We start from the raw sequence: 20850 nt of genomic DNA on the forward strand, positions 1-20850 counted from the left end.
CACATTGAAATGGCTTTTCTCCCCCCAGATAAATTGCTTTTTATGTTGTTGAATGGGATGGCAGGCTCCCTTTTTGAGGATTAGCTCACTCAGTTCTCAGCCTGTGCTAAAATAAGCACCTTGTAAACTCATTTAGTGGCAGAGTCGGGGACTGGTTTGCTCCTCATTGCTGAACTGATTAATATGAGTTGAGAAATAGTTTCCAGGGGAATCGGGTATAAGAACAGATACCTCAAGTTTTGTGAAAGATTCCCATTCTGAGACTTGAGATGATCTCAGAAAAATGGACCGCAGAAGGGAGAGAGTGGTTGTAGTCAAGCCTTCAGTTCATTCATTGCTTTGGTTTTGCTTTTAAAATAACATTTGATTCTTATAAAGATGTAGACTTATGGGTACATTTATAAATAAGAAAAGTATAATGACCACCACCAACTGTCTGCAGTCATCTGGAATATCACCATTCTATGATAATTTACCTTTACATTTTGTTGTATTTCCTTCTTATCTTTTTCCCCTAGGCATGGGTTTTTACAGTTAAAATCATATTGCTTATATATAATTTTTATCCTGATTTTTAAAGAAAATAGATTTTCTCATGTCATTTAGTAAATGTGATTTTTGATTGTGTCATAACATTCTACCATATGGATGTACTGACCTTGACATCACAGAGTCTTTTTTGCTTTTACTATTTTATTTTAAACAATTTCAAATATAGAGGAAAATTCCAAGAACAGTATACTGAACTCCTCTACACCCTTTCCCAGCTTCCCTGATTATTGACACTGTCGGCGTTTGCGGTGTGATTCTCTCTCTTTCTCCAATAGCTGCGATTTCTCTCCTAAACCTTTGTAGAGTAAGCAGCAGACATGGCATCCCACCGCTCTTGAATACTCTGCATATTTCCATGCTCTTCTGCATACCCATGGCAGAATGATCAGAATCAGGAAACGCGCGGTACAGTACCACCTCACCCACAGTCTCCATTCAGATTCCTCCAGTTATCCAGTACTGCTCTTCACAGCAAAATCATCCAATCCAGGATCTTATTTAGCATTTATCTGATGTCTTTTCAGTTTCTTCCAATCGCAAAACGTTCTTTAGGTTTTTTCTTTTTTTTCTTTTGTTTTTTCTACTTTCACCACCTGCCCAGTTTTGAAAGTTATAGGCCAGTTATTTTTGTAACATGCCCATTATGTTGGATGTTGGGTTTGTCTGATGTTTCTTCATGATTAGACTTAAGTTATGCAGCTTTGGCAGAAATCTCACAGAAGGGATGATGATGTGTCCTCCTCATGACATCTGCAGGTGACACATAACGGTGATTTGTTCCGTTACTTTGATATTAACTTTGATCACTGAAATAAAATAGAGTCTGCAGGCTTCTCACTGTAGAGTGACTTTCCCCCATCATAATTAATAAGTATTTTGTGGGGGAAATACTTTTTTTTTTTTTTTTTTTTTATTAATTAATTTATTTATTAGTTTCAGGTGTACAAAACAAGGTTATACTTAGACGTTCATCATTTATATCCCTCATACTGTGAACCCCCCTCCCCCCATCCACTATCCCTCCGACCTCACACTGAACCATCACATTATATATATAAAATTATAGTTGGCATTCATTAATGTTTAGCTTCTGATGTACAATGCCATGATCAGGTATCCACAGTATCCCTGAGGTGGTCTCCCAAATATGACGCATGTCCATCGGATACCCAACAAAATCTTTACAACATTATAGAATACCTTCCCCAAATTAATTTTCAAAAGAAAAACCCTGAGGCCATCTTGTGGTTACCAGCTGCTTCCAAATCCCTTCACCTTTCCCCTTATCCCCAACCCCCTCCCACACACCCATCTAACCACTCTCGGTTTTTTCTCTGCGTCCCCCAAACTGACTCTGATTAGTTCATTCACATAGTCTTTTCTTTAGATTCCATATATAAGTGAGATCATATGGTACTTGTCTTTCTCTTTCTGACTTATTTCACTTAACATAATGTTCTCTAGATCCATCCATGTTGCTGCAAATGATAAGATTTCTTTCTTCTTTATGGCTGCGTAATACTCCATTGTATAAATGTACCACAGCTTCTTAATCCAGTCATCTACCGATGGGCATTTTGGTTGTTTCCATATCTTGGCTATTGTGTAAAGTGCTGCAATAAACATAGGAGTGCATACAGATTTTTGAATTGGAGTTTTGGATTTCTCCGGGTAGATGCCTAGGAGTGGAATTACTGGATCATAGGGTAGTTCCATTTTCAGATTCCTGAGATACCTCCATACTGTTTTCCATAGTGGCTGCACTAATCTGCAGTCTGTGGGGGAAATACTTTGATACTATATAAATATCCAGTCTTCGTCAAACTTTCATACTTTGGTTTTTGTATCTTGTAAACCTTGCCTGAATCAATTATTAATATGGTGGTTACCAAATGATGCTTTTTAGTCCATCTTTCCTTCTACATTTATTGTCATTATGCTATAAGCAAGAGCCTTTTCTTTTCTTCATTCATTCATTCATTCATTCATTCAATGTGTATTGACTCATCAATTCCCATTTTATTCAATAGATCATAATCTCTTCTTGTCATTGTTTATTTTGATGTCAGCGATAGTCAGTCCCTTTAGGCTGGTTCCTGGATCTTTTTGGTATAATATCTTCCTTAAAACTGATGATCACACAACACAAAATGTTAGAAATTCATTTTGCCACTTGACAATAAATTATGAACATTTTCCATGTCATTAAGAGTCTATAACATTATTTTTAGTAATTGTACAGTGTCCATCAAATGTACTTAATGCTTTAGCTTTCCAAGTGGCTGAGATAGTCTGGGAGAGACCCCTCTCACAGGTGAGGGCTCTCGCTTCATTTGCAGGGACACAGAATGTTATCAGAAACAGAGCTGGTACACAAAGCAGGAGCAAGTCCAGTATAATTGGGTATATATTTCTCCGGGCACCCACTTGTGCTGTGCAGCTGTTAGAGAGAGAGATACTGTCTACACAAGATGCAAAAATACTCATTGTGGGTATTCCTTTCATATAAAAAATTATTAGCAACCTACGTATCAATCAATTGGAGGTGGACTTTTGTATTGTAGTTAAAACAAACTAGTTATATGGATCAATATGGATGTATATATACGAGTAGATGTGTATATCCATTATATATACACGCACAGGCACACATAACATGAATGCATATATATTCAGAATAAAGATGAAGAAGTCCAAAGCAACAATAAGTACCGAAATCATGCTAGTGGTTTCTGTTGGGATGGAAGGAGAGGAATAGTGATCTATTAGGTTGGTGCAAAAGTAATTGAGGTTTTGCAATTATTTTTAATCTTTTAAACTGCAGTTACTTTTGCACCAACCTAATATAAGGAGTTTTTGCTTGTTGTATGTAAATTATACTTCCATAAAGCCATTTTAAAAGAAGATTGAGGTAAATATGGTATAATATACAGGCTTGATAAGGCTGGGTTAGGTTAATGCATGTTTATTATATTACTCTCTTTTCTAGACTCTTATGGTTGAGGTATTTTATGATAAGAACTAAAGATTTTTAAAAACATGAATGGGAATGATAAATACCAAATTACAGATAGTGATTTATCTGAGGAGTGAAAGAAATGGGGGCAGGGAAAAAGACATCTAAAGAGTTTCATTTGTATTTGTGATGTCTAATTTCTTTTTATTTTTCTAAAAAACTAAATCAAAATGGCAAAATGTTAAGATTTGATACAGCTTGTGGATTTACAGGGGGTTCATTTATATCATTCTCTAGGCTTTTCTACATTTACAAAACGATATGCTATAGAAGTGAGAGAATGACTAAGATTGAGTTTCTGGACAGGAAGGAAGTAATTGGATTCATAGTATGCATGGCATGTTTGGCTGGAAAGCAGAGCCTGAGGCAATGTCTAAATGCTAATGTCTTTGGTAAGGGTGCAAACTGAGGGCAGCAAACATGAGGGAACAGAAAGTGAGAGAGAGAAGGAGAGCAACATCGAGTGATGCAATGCTAGGCTGACCGCTGTTTCTGGAGGTCTGAGCCATGCAGGATGTCTCCAAACAGGCTGCAGCGAATGCTGTTTGGAGACAGTCCTTTGGATTGTAGACTAGAGAGGCAATTTATTTTCCAGCTGTCTCCTTTCTTCTCTTTCCGATTGGTCAAAATTGAATTTTTAGAAAGCTAATACCTTTAGGTTTCTGGAGTGTGCCGTCTATCCCATTTGGCCACCACTGAGGAGGTCAGATTGCATACACAGTGTGGGGCTTCTTTCAAGTTTAGAAACTATGAGGGAAATGAGAGACTCCAGCCTTGGGGTCAGTGGCACTGTAGGAGTCTGATATGAGTCTCCATGCTGGCAACAGCTACAGCGAAGCAAGTGGCCAAGGGTATAGGAGACGGATGAAGTTGAGAGAATCTGGAATCCCACTGAATGAGTCTGATACAAATGGAATGGGATACCTCTTTTGTCTAAAGTGAGGAAATGAAAATGAATTTTGCAGTAAATAAGTGTAAGGGGTGAAAAATTAAAACTTCTAGACTGATAACTTATTTTTTTTCTGAATAGCAGTTGAAGGACATTATTCATTGAGAGTTTGGGGATGGATTTGGGAAGTAGGATTGGGAGTTTGTGGAGAATCATAATGACTGTGGGAAAGGATTGTGTGTGGCTATAGGAGTGGAATGGCTGCTTGGGATGCGAGAACAGGCCTTGCAGGAAGCTAGGAAGGAAGTCGGAAAGAGCAATAATTGAATTGAGCTTCTTGTAACTTGTCTAGTTAGGTTGAATGGGAAAGCAAGACTATGGAGGTCTGATGGTCTGGAGAAATGCTGAAGAAAGACAGTCTTTAAAGAGCAGCCAATAGGAGTGACAGCTGGAAACATATGAGGCCATGGTATGAGAGTGAAATTTTAGAGCTTAAGATTTTAGAGCAATGTTGAGTGTGGACAAAGACCAGAATCTGGCCACATGGGGGTTTCTTGAGTTGAGTGGAGGTAAAAGCTGTTAGAGAAGTAGTGGTTAAGGATGTTAAAATCTCTTAGAATAGTAGCAGGAGTCTGGGAATGGAGCAAGATTGTTGTTCTGATATATGATCAAAGTTTAAAGGCATGAAGAGGAGTGATAAGTAAATTTAGCTCAACTTTGCACTGGAGGACCAATGCAAATGATTAGGAACTATTTTCGTGCTGATTCACCAAGGGAGGCCAATTAACAGATGGGGTCAGCCATTTTATCCTTGACACTAAACTGAATCCAATTACCAGCCATCTTTAAGACTCTTATGCATTTCTCTACTGAAAAAACAGTTTCCTCCCAGGACCCCCCTTACCACGCCCCTACAGTTTTCTTAAGTTGTGCGTATTATAGCACTTACCACATACTGCTATGATTACCTGTTTGCGTTTCTGTCACTCTCCCCACTTGCCCCATAATGAGTGCTTTCAGGGCAGAGCCAGATCTTGTCCAGCATTCATATCCTTACCCTAGCCTGGTCCCTGGTGACCCATGGGTGCTCAGAGTGCTGGAAGGAAGTGGGTTGTGGCAGTGTCAGGCAATGGGGAGTCTGTGGGTCACCTTCTGTTTGATGGTTGAGACAAGCTTTTTTAAGTCATTTCCTGCGTTTTTTTGCCCTTTCAAATATAACCTTCTATCTTCCCCCCAAATTACTTAAGAGATACATGTTCCTTATAGGATATTTGGAAAAGAATAATAATCACCCATACCTTACCCTTTAGCAATAACCACTGTTAATGATTTAATGTATATTTTTATAATCATACATTTTATTTATTTACTTAATATATAATACGTTAATGGTAGAAACTTCAAAAGGGAGAAAAGTGTATACAGTAGTCCCCCTTATCCACAATTTCATTTTCCACAGTTTCAGTTACCTGTGGCTAATTGTGGTCTGAAATTATTAAATGAAAAATTCCAGAAAAAAGCACAATTCCGAAATATTAAGTTGTGTGCTGTTCTGGGTGGTTTTCTTGGCCATCTTGCCCAGGACATGAACCATCTTTTTGTTCAGCATCTGCACACTGTAGATGCTCCTTGCCCGTTAGTCACTTAGTGGCAATCTCGGTTATCAGATCGACGGTGGCGGTATGGCAGAGCTTGTGCTCGTCACCTATCTAGGAGCCCAAGGCTACATCACAATAGCTACTCGTTCACCTCCCTTCATCTCATCATGTAGACATTGTATCATCTCACATCATCATGACAAGAAGGGTGAGTAGAGTACAATAAGATATTTTGAGAGAGACACAACAGGTCACATAACTTTTATTACAGTACATTGTTATAATTGTTCTATTTTATTATTTTTTGTTAATCTCTTATTGTTCCTTCTTATAAATTAAGTTTATCATGGGCATACATGTATAAGAAAAATCATGGCATATACAGGGTTCAGCATCCACTGGGGGTCTTGGAATATATTCCCCACAGATAAGGGGGAATGGCTATGTAGTGAAAATGTCCCCCTATGCCTTTCCCTCCTTCCCTCTCTTCCCCAGGAGAATATTGGCTACTTGTTTCCTATATATCCATGCAGAGATAACTCCATACATTTACAAGCACGTTTTTATAGTCTGTTTTTCTTCTTTTTACACACGTGGTAGCATTTGGTGCACATACCTTTCTGCATCTTGCTTTTCTCATTTAACTATACATCTTGTAGGTCATTCCACATTGGGATATAAAGAACATTCTTATCCTTTTTCCAACTGTATACTCTTCATTGTTTGAGTATACTATAATTTATTTAACCAGTTTTCTGTTAATGGGTATTTGAGTTGATTCTGATCTTTCTAATGTTTTATTATAAAAAATTAAAGTGTAATGAATACCCATAACTGTTATGATTCTCCAGAAACTCCCAATCCTACTTGTGACTAAGTTTGTTGTATCTATACCCCATTTTCCAGCCCTCTTCTTCCCTCTATTATTTTAAAGCAAATTCAAGATATAATATCATTTAACTTTTATTTAATATAGAACCAAAAAGTGATTTAAAAAACAATACCCATATTGCACCTAATAGTTAACAATAAGAGAGATGCCTGGGGTGTCTGATGACACGCTCCGGGAGGAATCCCAAGTGGTAACCAGAAGGGGAGAAGCGTGTGTGCCAGAAAGTATCAGTGCGCTAGAGGACACTCTGGGGAAGCCATGACTCAGGCAAGGCAGGGTTTTCTCAAAATGTGGGTCCTGAACCTTCTCTGTGTAGTGAGATCACCCTGGCCTAGTGTGATTTGCCCTGGGGAAAAAAAAGAAGAGAAAGAAATAAACTAGAAAATACCAGCGTGCCACTTATGGAAAGGGGGTGTATTGTTTCAGGAAGTGTGTGTTTGAAGAGGTGGAGTATGAAGTTTAGGAGTGCTGATTCTGGGGCTAGAGGCCTGGGTTCAGATCCCTGCCCTGACACCTACCATCACATGGCCTCGGTGAGGTTAATGACAGAACCTACCGCGTGGGTTGTGGTGAGTAGAGGAACTAATACACAGAGTGCTTCTAGCGGTGCCTGGTATACCTTAAGCACATAATTGATGCTAGATGCACAGTAGCTGGCACCAGATGAAATTGCTGATGTTGACCACTTTTTAAACCTACATAAAAGCAGTTTTATGTGGCTCGCCCTAATGTAACCCTCCCAGGTATATCACAGCTGCATTATGCATCTGTCATGATGGGTAGTGCGTTTCTCGCTGTGAGTTGGAAGAAAAAGGATGTGTGCTATCCTGGCTTTCCCTGGCAAGGGAGTGGCTATAAGGCATCGATCTTAATGACCAAATGTGATATTTCCCGTGGGGCTTTTCTCTGCAGGGGCCCATGACGAGCTCTCTTGCTGTTTCTGTCTAGCCTTCCTCCACGTGTCATTTAAGGCTGGGCTGGGTGCTGGGATTCTGAGCGGTCCCCTTACCAAGTGGTGGGTCACTCAGGTGGGCCTGTGTATGCCTCACCATGGACCTCTGGCCTCCTTCCCAGCTCTCTGGAGCCCTGTGCACTGGGCTGCATGCAGGTCTTCTCCCTTAGCGTGGACTGGGAGAATCAAACCAAAACTGCATTGCCTTCAAAAATAATCTTCTTCCTCATTCAAAAACAAAAACAAAAAGAGCCACTCAAGTATTCTTGGATTTCGTTGTTGGTCTTACGTTATGAAGTTCTTTTCTATTTCCAGCCTAGAAGAGATTTCAAAGGTCATGGAAAGACGTGGTTTCTAAAGTAATAACACTCTTCCAGAGCCAGAGAAAGAATCTGAGTTCCAGCAACCACACTGCCTCCCATAGTTCCTTCCCACTTCAGGCTCAGTGTGGCCCCTTCTTTTCCAGCTCGGTGTCTTGTTTGCTGTTGTACCTTTGTCTCCTGGGACCTGGCCCCTACCACCTAGAATGGTGCCTGATACACAGTAGGTGCCCAAGAGATATTTGTTGGATTGAGTTGAATTGAATAATCCAAAGAAGAACTTAGCTTATCAAGAGGATTCCCAAGACCCTGGGAAAAGGAGGGGTGTGAGCCAGGCCTGAGAGGTTCTCTCCTTCCCTCCATTCAGTTTGCCTTGGGTTTATTTTTAGAAATTGGATCTTGGTTTCTAGCCTCCATATCAGTGCTAAGTCCGCAAAATGATTTTGTTTTCTCAGATGTCGATTGTTCTCTAACTTCAGGATATAACATTTACTGCCTATGGACCGTGTGATTTAGTGCAAAATTAATTGTATTGATTATTACCACGGATAAATGCCACTCAGTTTGCTGTTTGCAGATACATGTATATTGCCTTGTGTGCCAAATGATATGAGGCCTACTTTCTGCCTTGGGCTATGGGCCTTGTTTTCCCTGAGAAGGTGCTTATTGCTGTTAGAGAAATGGCTCCTTTTGTGGAGAAACCCCAGGCTTATCTCCATGATGCTGTCTGATCTGTTGTAGCCCGGGAGATGGTCCATCTCCTCTAAGACAAACTGATCAGGGTCCTGCCTTGGAAGCAGCCCTGGCCTGGAGTCAGGGGTATGGGTCTCTCTCCACTCACCCCTCCTTCTGCCCTGTCAGGGGAGTCCCCTCGCCCTCTCCGTGCATCAGCACCATCTCAGCCATGTCTGGGCTGAGTCCATTCATGGTCCTATGATTATTCTGCAGGTCTTTTTCAGGCAGAATCTGAATTGTCTACCTCTCCTCAAAGGCTCCCTTTGTAATCATTTGGGCCTTGAACTTCAGGAACTAATGCCTAAGTGCTACCGTGTTTCCTTGAAAATAAGACCTAGCTGGACAATCAGCTCTAATGCAAAAGAGTTGATTTAGAGCAAAAATTAATATAAGGCCCGGTCTTATTTTAGTATAATATAAAACCTGGTCTTTATAATATAATGTAATATAATATAATATAATATAATATAATATAATATAATATACAATATAATACCGGGTCTCATATTAATTTTTGCTCCAAAAGATGGATTAGAACTGATTGTCTGGCTAGGTCTTACTTTCGGGAAACACGGTAGCTAGATGAAAGGCATATCTCATGGAGACTGGATTTCTGTGCATAAAAGTGATGTGAAATGGAGGATGGTGAGAACTGACACTGCCTTTTTGGAGGGTGTGATGTTGTGGTATAGTAGGAAATATATATTGATCTTCTTCCTTGATTCTTGGCACAGAGCTCCTAAAAACCTTGGAACCTCTAAAATGGTGACTGGGGTCCCCAGATAACTTGAGGATGTGGGCTGGTTGCCAGACAGACCAATAAGTGATTAGCGTATTGGAGGTGTTAGCCCCATTCCTTGACCTCCAGGGGTCGAGATTGAGTTCAGTCACCAATGGCCAATGATTTAATCAATCATACTTAAGTAATGGAACCTGCATAAGACCCCTAAGTGATGCTGTTTGGAGAGCTTTTGGTTGGTGAACAGAGTGAGGTGCTGGGAGGGAGGTGTGCTCAGAGAGGGCATGGAAGCCTTGCACCACCCCCTCCATACCCAGCTGTATGTATTTCTTCCATGTGGCTGTTCCTTTATAATGAACTAGTAAGTGAAGAGCTTTCCTGAATTCTATGAGCTGTTCTAGCAAATTATTGAATCTGAAGATGGGTTGTTAGAAGCCCTGACTTTATAGCTGTTGGTGAGAAGTACATGTGGCTTTGGCTTGTGATTGGCTTCTGAAGGGAGGACAGTTTTGTGGGACTTAACCTGTAGGGTCTGCACTAACTCTGAGTAATTAGTATCAGAACTAGATTAAATCACTGAATACCCAATTGGTATCCAGAGTTGGAGAATTTGTTGGTGTGGTAAAAAACACACATTTGCTGTCAGAAGTGTTCAGAGTAGAAGTACATAGTAGCGGGCAACTTGGCAATATGTGTTAAGTGCCTTAAAAATGTTAGTGTTCTTTGACCCAGTGGTTCATTCCTAGGATATCATCTTAAGGAAATGATCATCAAAATACATGAAAATGGGAACAAAAGTTCCCATTGCATCATTTAAACATGGGAACAAAATTTAGAAATGCCCCTAGCTTTCCTACTGCCTCATGCCACCTTATTTTAGGAAAGAAATGATTATTTTTCATGACTTGGGATACTGAGTCTTTATCTGTATAATTTCACTACCTAATTTGCTGCAAAGCTTTTCTTCTGAATGCTAGCTAGGCATGGAGCTGGCTTTATTTTTTAATTCAAGTTGTCATTTAGGCCATGAGATAATGAAAAGTCATGCAGTGCGGGGACACATGGGAACAAAGGTTCCCATTGCAGCGTCATTTAAAACTGGAAATGATCTAAATGACCCACACTAAGAGTTTGTTGAACTCAATTTGGCTGTAGACATATTATGAAATACTATGTAGCCTTCCAAAATGATGTGTTAAGGTCTAGTAAGCAATGTGGAAGATTGAGATGATAATGTGTTGAATGAAAAAAAAACTGATATAAAGCTATAGAGAGTGCATGACCCCAATTTAATTAAGAATATTTACATGTAAGAAAGTTGGGAATTAAATGCCCTAGTATATTAACAATGGTTATTACTGACCCATGAAGTACAGATTTTTTTTTTCTTTATACAGTTTGGGGGCATTTTTTCAGAAGAAGCACAAATTAATCAGTAACCTGAAAAAAATGTAGCATTCCAGTGCAGGTCTACCTCTGGCCTTTTGAGGGGACTGTCCTCATCCTGGAGGTCAGGTCCAGAGCTCCTGGAGACAAAGAGAACTGCAGCCCTGTTGGACGCCTCCTTCTCTTCCTTTACTCATCAGCTGACTTTCTGTATAGAGGCCCTGCAGCCATTCTCACCCTTACACGTATTCCAACCTAATTTAATGATTTTCCTTTAAGTCCTGCTGGGAGCATGCAGTTGATCACAGGGTGCTCCTGGCCTCTTCTTTCCCTTTTGGGGGTTTTTCCATCAGCTTGAACTGACCTGGCATGCTGAAATCCATTCAGTTTAATCTGTTGAGGTATAAAATTTGGAGACAGATAAATTCTCTTCTAGCTCCTAAACCCTTAGAAATGCTCCTGGCTTTCCGACTGCCTCAAGCCACCCTATTTTAGGAAAGAAATGATTATTTTTCATGACTTGGGATACTGAGTCTTTATCTGTATAATTTCACTACCTAATAAGTTGCTGCAAAGCTTTTCTTCTGAACGCTAGCTAGGGATGGAGCTGGCTTTATTTTTTAATTCAAGTTGTCGTTTAGGCCATGAGATAATGAAAAGTCATGCAGTGCGGGGACACCTGAGACACGCAGTATGAGCATCGCATCCCTGACCTACCAGCCTTGATCACGATCTTTGAACCATTTTAATATTGCTTCTTCCCTGCTCCCAGGTTAACAGTGACTCCTGGTGAGTGGGGGCTGTTTGCTTACCAGAGCCCTGCTGGAGCCTGGATTCCAACCTTAGTCACAGATGCAGTTATGCTCTCAGGGAGGGACGGTTACTATTGCCAGCCTTGTCCTTCTGCAGGCACCTCCCTGCAAGGCCCTCTCTTGCAGTCAAGGGCCTGGAGACCCTGAACGCAGCCCGTTTCTCCTCTCACCCATGCCCTGCTCCTGCTGGAAGCCTGCTCAGTTGCATTGAGGCCAATCCTTCTAGGTTCTCTGAATTCTCATCTCCTCCTTGTACATTTTCCCAGTGCTTCCTGTTTCATCTTCTCCCCTCTAACTCCTCTGCATTCTTTCTTTTTTACTCAGGTAAGTTTTAATTCCTAAACCTCCTAAAATTCTTTGTGAAACAAGAGTTGATTAAAACCAAACAAACATACACAGGAAGTACCCTCAGTGTTAAAACCCCCTCTGACATAGCTCTTTTGTGTCCAGCTGTAGCATTCATTACTATCTGAGCCTGAAAGAAGCCCAATCAATTTATTGAAATGGATACAGTCACACCTCAAACAGCATAAGTTACCTATCAGTGAGGATTCTTTAACCTTTTAAAAGTGTACCAAGAAAAACCAGCCGGACCCCCATCCATGTGGCCTGTTCCCTGTCAGCACCATTAGTTCCTGCTGCATTTTGCGTCCTCCCAGCACATCCATCCTGAGGGCCCTGCTGTCTGAGCTCTCTCTTCTGTGTTCCATAGTAACTACTGGAACCAAATAGTTGTTTTTGTGGACTGATTGGTGATAATTAAATTGGAATTCATTCACACTAAAACCCACTGGGACTGAACCATCGTCTTATATGCAGTTATGGTCACCCTGTTCCTATGTTCTCCAAATGCCTGCTGCATACATGGTATAAAATTTAATTTTGTGAACTTGTTGCAATGATATTGCTAACCTTTTTTGATATGAGAGGGATTATTCATTATGAATTTGTACCAACTGGACAGTTAACCAAGTTGACTATTTGGAACTGCTAAAACGGCTGCATGAAAAAGTTAGACGACCTGAACTTTTCTCCAACAATTCATGGCTCTCACATCACGACAATGCACCAGCTCACACGGCACTGTCTGTGAGGGAGTTTTTAGCCAGGAAACAAACAACTGTATTGGAACACCCTCCCTATTCACCTGGTCTGGCCCCCAATGACTTCTTTCTTTACGCAAAGATAAAGGAAATATTGAAAGGAAGACATTTTGATGACATTCAGGACTTCAAGGATAATATGACAACAGCTCTGAGGGCCATTCCAGAAAAAGAGTTCCAAAATTGCTTTGAAGGGTGGACTAGGCGCTGGCATTGGTGCATAGCTTTCCAAGGGGGGTACTTCAAAGGTGACTGTAGTGATATTCAGCAATGAGGTATGGAGCACTTTTTCTAGGATGAGTTAATGAACTGAATTGTCTGACCTCGTATTTCCAAGTGCTCGCCAGATCGACTTCCTGGGTGTGTCTGAGGGCCCTGTACTCTGTGTAGCCAGGAGGCTGCTTCCTTTTCCTCCCTGAAAACCTGTGCTTCCTCCTGAACACTCTCAGTGAACTCTTCACCCCAGGAGGCACACTCAAAACCCCAGCCTTGTCCTCAGATCCTCCTGTCACTGACCCTGCACACCAGGGCCCTCACTGAGCTCAGACCACTCGGGACCTTTCCACCAACTCCATGTTGCTTAGCTCCAGGCTCCTCATCTACCCTTTGACTCTGTGACAGCCTCCAGGTAAGGGCTCTGCTTCTCATCTCTTGTCATTCTAGTCTTAGTCACCCTGACGCCAGAGCCCTCAGTTTAAAAATCAATCTGATCCCTTAGAAAATTTTTTTGATTTTAATTCGAAACCAATGAGGGCTCCCTGTGGCCTACAGTGGGGCTCACAAACTTTACTTAGAAAGACCAGAATGTAAATATTTACGCTGCGGACCAAATGGTCTTTGTCATAATTTCTCAATTTCATTTGTATAGTACAAAAGCAGTAGGCAATGGACCACAGACAGACAATATGTAAAGGAGCGGTTGTGTTCCCAACTTTATTTCTAAATAAAGGTGGTGGGCCTATTTGTCTTCAGGTCACCACTTGCCGAGTCTGGTCTGTAGGGTAAAGCTCAGATGGCTTGGAATATCCTTTGCCATCTCGTCCTAGTGCCCCTCACCCTCATCTCGCAATGTTTCTACACCTACCGTGCGGCCAGTGTGTTAAAGGCCCATCTTGGCACATTCTCGCACTCTGCCTCCTTTCTCTTCTCTCCATGGCCTTAAGATTGCAAAGATGCGAGGGTGAGCCTTTCACAGAGTTGTCTCTCTGTCCTGTCTTTCATCCTGGGAGGGTCTTCCATGGGATTTTGTGCAGACTTGAATTATTGCGCCTGTCATTCATTCTCTGTTATGAATATCTGGTCACCTCTATCTTTCCAACTAGAATATGAGCTTCTCACAACCTAGAAAGTTTATTTTGCTACTGCTCTATTGTGGCACATAGAAAATAAACAGTAACTCTTCATTAAATGAGGGCTTATTAATCATCTCTCTATATACTCATCTGTTGTCTTTCATAGAAAAGGTGGAAAGACTTCTAAGTCTCTTTTGTCATGGCTCAGTCCCTGTCCTATTATTTCTTCTGAAAAATGACCTTTAAGTGTGTACCTTCCATTTTTTTTTATTAGTTTCAGGTGCACAAGACAAAGTAATACTTAGACGTGTATCGTTTATATCCCTCACACTGTGTGAGCCCCCTCCCCCATCCACTACCCCTCTGACATCGCACAGAGCTATTACATTTCCACTGTCTCTATTCCTAATGCTGTAGTCCGCTTCTTGTAAGTATATACATACATATATACTGATGTATTGTGTTGGTATCTATCAGTCACCTGGACTAGCCCTGCAGAACTGCACCTACCTCCAGTTTTGCAGTATCTCAATAACATATACCAACAGAATTCCTCTTGTTCATTAACAGAGCCATGGCTTTTTATGGTTAAAGCCTGCAGTCTTTTTAAAGATACATTTCTGTGCAGAATAAACAGATTTTGCATGTAATGGGAACTGAGATGAGAAAAATTGTTGTTCTTCATTACTAATCTGAGGTTGCAAATTAGCACTATGAATTTAGCTGAGCCTTCAAAGCCAGACCCTTGACCAATGAATATTGACTGGCTGGAGTCTGGGTTTTGTCTGGTGCAGCCTGATTGACGTGTCTGTTCTGTGTGGAAGGTGTGCCCTTGCCCGTGTTATTGCCCGGATTCACTATGTGCCTAAGGGGCATTATGGAATTGAGTCTTGATTCTCAGAGGGCGCTGCGTTAGGATGCGGGTGGTGCCAGCGTTGGCTGTGGCTATCTTTACGAAAATAGACTTGCTGGCATAATGAGAAGTAAACCCTTGGGCTCTAGAGAGGACCACGTCTCACACAGGCCTTGCTGGTCTCCAGAAAATCAGAGTCGCTCCAGGAGGAGAAACACACATCCCTGTGGGAATGCAGACTTGGGTCTGGGAGAGTCCATATGCAGAGAGTAGATTTCTTTGTTAGATGTGTCTTATCACATTTCCTTTCATACTCCATGCAATGACTGCTGGACTGGCTCTGATCACCATCGCAGACACTACTTCTGGGGTCCACTAAGGCATCTTGGGGATGGTGGAATTGCCATGCTGGTTCCTGACGTGCGTGTGATGTGTGAGACTGAAACTGAATTAAAGACCAAGAGCACAGCACACTTATGTAACTCTGAAGCACAAGAGGTGGTAGCCCAGAGAGGGGATAAATTCCAGTGAAAAGCACAACACATTACTGGATTGTTCCTGAAAACTTGCTCTGTGGCCCCCACTTCCCAAGGATGGGGCAAGTGGCCAGAGGCTCTTTGCACTGAGAGCAGGCTGCCTATAGCCTGAGGCAGACGGATCTGGCCTGCTCTCGCGTCTCTGCTGAGTTTATGGGCATATTTCTCTCCCCCTGTTCTTCTCTTAAAAATAAAATGAGGCACACATCACACATTTCAGACTGCAAGACCCATTTCCTTCTAATAAGCTTCTCGTTTGCCTGGGCTTTCTCCACCCTAACTCTCCAGAGGCTCCCATTATGGTTTTCTAGTTTCGTGCCATATTTTTTTCTTTCTTCTTTTTGCCTTTGCTATTTTGAAAGAAAAGGAAGTTAGTGAGCTTTATCCTTGGAGCCAGGAGCACATATTCTGTGCACACAGAGAAGGATGGCTTTGTACCACTTACCTGGGGGCCACAGAAAACAGAACTTAGTTGATGTGTGCTTGCGTGGCCTATCCTGGGCTGGGGCGGGGCTGGCCTGGTTCTGTAGTGCTGATGGGGCAAGCCATGGGGGTTTGAGGCCTCAAAGGAGCTCATCTGTTCACAGCAGGGCAATGCTGGGGTTGATCCCTGCCTGTGGTCTGCCTTGACAAATCCAGTAGCCCCAGGGTAAGGCAATTTTGGGAGTAGCCCCGGCAGTTGGCTGGGGTTCAGCAGGCACACATGCCAAGGCCCTCATTTCCAGGCCATGTTCTCAAACGCACCCAACCAGGCCCCTCTGGAATGTCCAGTGTGAGGATATAGGCTCATTTGTTGGTAAGATCTTAGAGCATGCAGGGGAACCACTAAAAGGAGGCCAGGCCCTGTCAACAGAAGGGCGTCACCCTCTCAGAGTGATAGCAATAGCCCAGAGAGTGCAAACTTGAGGCAGAGGGATGGGAGGTAAAAATGGTGCCTTAGGAAAGGAGTGGTCCAGAGAACATGGGGCAAGGCCCTGCCTGCTGCTGGCCCTCCACATGGGGTCCTGGCCTCTTCTGTGACCCCAGGTGGGGCCCCTGCCATCATCTGACATTTTCTACTGTTGCATGGTATGTGCCAGCCCCATGTAAAACACTGCTATAGAGGCCGGAAAGAGACCTAACCCAACCTATATTTCAGATGAGGAATTTGAGGCTGGGGGAGAAGCCTGCCCCAGGTTGCAGGAGAGAGATGGACTGGCTTTCTTGTGGGCTGACTCCACCTCAGGAGACCCAGTCTCTGCATCCTCCTGCCCTCGGTGTCTGGGGACCTGGGCCCAGGTGAGAACGTGGTCTCTTGCCCAGTGTCCTTGAGCTGTGTGCTATGACCGCAAGCTGAGCATAGGCTCTACGTTCTTTACAGCCCATCGGGCACTTGGGAGGAAAACAGGGCTGTTGTAGGTAATCTTGGGTGGGTTTCGTGGATGAGAAAGCCTAAAAATGCAGACAAACCTCTTGATTCAGAATTTGGACTGGATTAAACTTTTTTTCTGTATCGTCAATTACAAAAAGAGGAGTGTTTGAACAGCAGATTAATAGGGTATGAAAGAGAACACAGGCTTCCTGTTCTTCTCTTAAACACTTTAATGATGTCCATGGATCCACAGAAAGGAGGGCTGGAAGGACCATAAGGATCCTCACGGCTAAACAACTCATTTTGCACATGAACAAACTGAGGCCTCAGGGTTTGGCGGCCGACTTGAGCTAATATGCCTGGCCAGGAGCCGAGGGTCCCAGCTCACGAGCTGGTCTTCTGTCTCCTGGAGCCCACATTTATTCACAGAAAGCATTCAGTGTTCTGAATTAGTATTGATAATGAATTTGCTGCCAATCCATGATCCTTATTAATTAAGACCCACTATCCACTGAACAGCTGCCTGTCTAGTGCCTCCTTCTCAGTGTGGGTGGAACAAACAAAGATGAATGAAGTGTATGAAGAGGGGCCATGGTTTCTGCACCCGTCATTTTAGTTCTAAATGGGTCATGCTAGATGTCATGTGAGAAGAATGAATGACCTGTTGAACGGCCGGCACAAAGGGAGATGACTTTGGCAATGGTAAGCAAAGACTTTGTGGGATCCATGGCCCCTGACTTGGACTTGAAGGATTGATTTGATTTGGGTAGGTGAGGAGAAAGGCAGGGTGTTTCCGGGAAAAGAAATGGATAGGATAGTGCAGTAGTCTGAAAATAGCCCTCAAAAGTTTCACGTCCTCAGTTCTGGAACCTGTAAATGTTACCTGAGAAAAAGAGTGTCTGCAGATGTAATTAAGTTAAAGATCTTGAGATGGGGAGATTATCCTGGGATGTCCCTAAATGCAAGCACAAGTGTCCTTGTACGAGGTAGGCAGGAGGAGGTCACAGAAGAAGAGGGGGAGGTAGTGTGACCACAGAGGCAGAGACTGGAGCAATGCAGCCACAAGCCATAGGACACTGGGAGAGGCCAGAACAGATTCTCCTGAGAGCCTACACTGTCCCTATCCACACTTTGATTCTGGTCCAGTGATACTGATTTCAGATTTCTGGACTCCAGACTGTGAAAGAATAAATTTCTGTTGTTTTAAGCCAGCAAGTTTGTGATGGTTTGTTACAGTAGCCACAGAAAATTAATAGAAGTAGGAGACGGCAAAGCCTGTTTGGGAAAGGGTGTGGTTCAAAGTATTTGATGGGAGCATGTCAGATACTTAGAGAAGCAGTAACTAAATGGATTAGGGCCAAGTGTCTTGTATTAGTGTGAAGAGTTCTTGCCATTTCTGTATGGAGCTTCCTTCCTGATGGGAGTGTAGGGTCTGGAGGAAAAGCACGATGCCCAGGGGATGGTGGTTATTTCCCTGTGGTACTAACACAGTGCTCCTCAGGTACACACAACCAGTGCTTGTTGAGTGACATGATGAATGTTGGCAGCTGCCACACCTGGGCTTCTACTAGGTTTATTGATGAAACATTAAAGCTGGCCATGTCTGGTGCTCAGGTATGATTGAGGAACCTCTCGTCTTTAGACTGTGGTCTCAAGTTTACCATGCCATGCCTCAAAGGGCGTGATGTATTCGGAAATGCTCAGCTAACCCAGAACTAACATGCCACAGGGACTCTGAAGGGAGCGACTCTGGGTGAATGCAGAGCAAGTGTGGCTGGGGTAAGAGGATGGCAGATCACTTGCCGAGTAAAATGGCTTTATTGATAGCAGAGTCAAATTCTCTGCCAGCCACAGAGAATGTGATTAAGGAGATCTTTTGGGCTTTTATGACACTCTTATCGATCCGAGGTTGTTTATAGTCATAAAACAACTGTAAATTAGAGGAATGAAATAAAAACAGCAGGACACTTAAGTCCTATCCTACAATGGGCTGGAAAAAGCTTCCTGCACAGCTCCTGCAGCAGCAGAGAGCTGAAATAGAAGTCTGTACAGGAATCACATTCTCCTTTCCTTTTAATGGCCAAAGGTAAGCGGTAACTTTCTTCTCATACATGAGACCTAATCCTCATCACTGCTTCGGAAGTGTCCATGGTTCACACGACTCTCTGCTGGGGCCACTGTGTATTTGTGGGCCTACTGCAGTGTTTTAGGATGCTCAGGGCCAGTCACCTTCTCCTTCCCAAGCTCTTTTTCTACCCGCTCTCCTCCTCTCCCCTTTTTTCTCCTCACCTGTCTTTTCTTCCTTTTTTTGCCTTTTCTTTCTTTTCTTACTTCCTTTTTTTTTTGTTCCCCTCTTGGCCACTCTTCTATTGAATTAAAGGGTTTTGACATATCACTATTTGTAAAGCAGTGAGGAGTTTTCCGTAAACAGTCACCAGTGATGTCAATGCACTGGACTAAGCCGTGTGACCGTTGGACTTTTTCTGCTTTCTGCTTGTAGAAATCCGAGAGGCCTTCCGGGTTCTGGACCGAGACGGGAATGGCTTCATCTCAAAGCAGGAGCTGGGGATGGCCATGCGCTCTCTGGGGTACATGCCGAGCGAGGTGGAGCTGGCCATCATCATGCAGCGCCTGGACATGGACGGTGAGCCCAGCTGTGCGGCGTCTCCCCGAGACGAGCCTGGCTCGTCAGCGAGGCTTCCGATTTAGAGGGACTCGCTTGTGGAGTCAAAAGACTCGGGGTCATGCCTTTGTTAACATTTGAGGAGTAGAAACTTGCACTAGATCAGTGTTTTTCAAACAAAATGCCATCCAACTCTAGGGGCCTGCAGAGGTGGTTCTGGGGCCAGTAGAGGGAGCCAGGTGAGGGAGGCCTGGCTGGCAGAGCAGTGAGAATAGTTTTTTTGTTTGGTTGGTTTTGGGTTTTTTTGTTTAAATGTATTTTTTAAAAAGACAGCTTTGTTGAAATAGAATTCACACACCATAACCTGTATAATTCAATGGCTTTAATATATTCACAGATTTGTGCCACCAATGCCAGAAACAATTTTATAACATTTTCACCACTCCAAAAAGAAGCCCTTGCGCCTCTTAGCTGTAACTTCCCAACCGCTCCATCCCCACCTCAGCCCTATGCAACCATTGATCTGCTTTCTATCTTTATGGATTTGCCTCTTTTGGACATTTCATGCAAATGCAATCATGCAATACGTGGTCCTTTGTGTCTGGCTTCTTTCACTGAGCATAATGTTTTCAAGGTTCATCCAAGTTGTAGTGTGTGTCAGCATTTCATCTCTTTTTATGGCCAAATCATATTTCATGTATGGATATAACAGCTTATTTTCTCTCTGTTTTACATACTGGGTTTCTACATATAATCTCATGGGAAAAGAGTTCCACTGTGTTTAAAAAAATTCTGAAAAACAAATGTATTGGATAATCTCTAAGGTTCTTTCCCACTCTAAAAGCCTAAAATCCTAAGAGTATATCCCAAACTGGCTGTGACCCTCCTGACATTTAGATCCTGCCTTGGATGAAGGAGGAAAGAGCCTTCTTATTGTGATTTCTAACACCCCCACTGAAAAGCAGCTTGATTCCAGGCAGAAGGGCTCCAGAGTGGTGGACCCTTGGGACTCTTGGTAGAACATGAAGTATAAACTGAGTGAAAGAAAGCAGGAGGGGGGCAGCACGTCTTTTTGGTCCAAGGCCATTGTAGGGAGTCATTCGCTTGGCCAGCTGACTAATTGGAAGAGCGGACTCTCTCCTAGAATCCTGTGGAGTTGTTGGAAGACTGCCAGTAAGGATGGTGGATGAACCCTAGCACC

At 42.7% G+C, this 20850-nt stretch overlaps 1 protein-coding gene across 2 annotated transcripts in view; it reads left to right on the forward strand.

The window, feature by feature from the left end:
* The window catches only part of CALN1 (calneuron 1), a 583103-nt gene that overhangs the window by 280955 nt on the left and 281298 nt on the right, over positions 1–20850 (forward strand). For both annotated transcript variants that reach the window (XM_081053080.1, XM_081053081.1), the window contains one exon: positions 19527–19670. In XM_081053080.1, the coding sequence (XP_080909206.1) occupies positions 19527–19670 (144 nt within the window). The remainder of the gene's footprint in view (positions 1–19526; positions 19671–20850) is intronic.

The sequence above is a fragment of the Rhinolophus hipposideros genome (genome assembly GCF_964194185.1).
Source record: "Rhinolophus hipposideros genome assembly, chromosome: 7".
Classification (NCBI taxonomy): Eukaryota; Metazoa; Chordata; class Mammalia; order Chiroptera; family Rhinolophidae; genus Rhinolophus; species Rhinolophus hipposideros.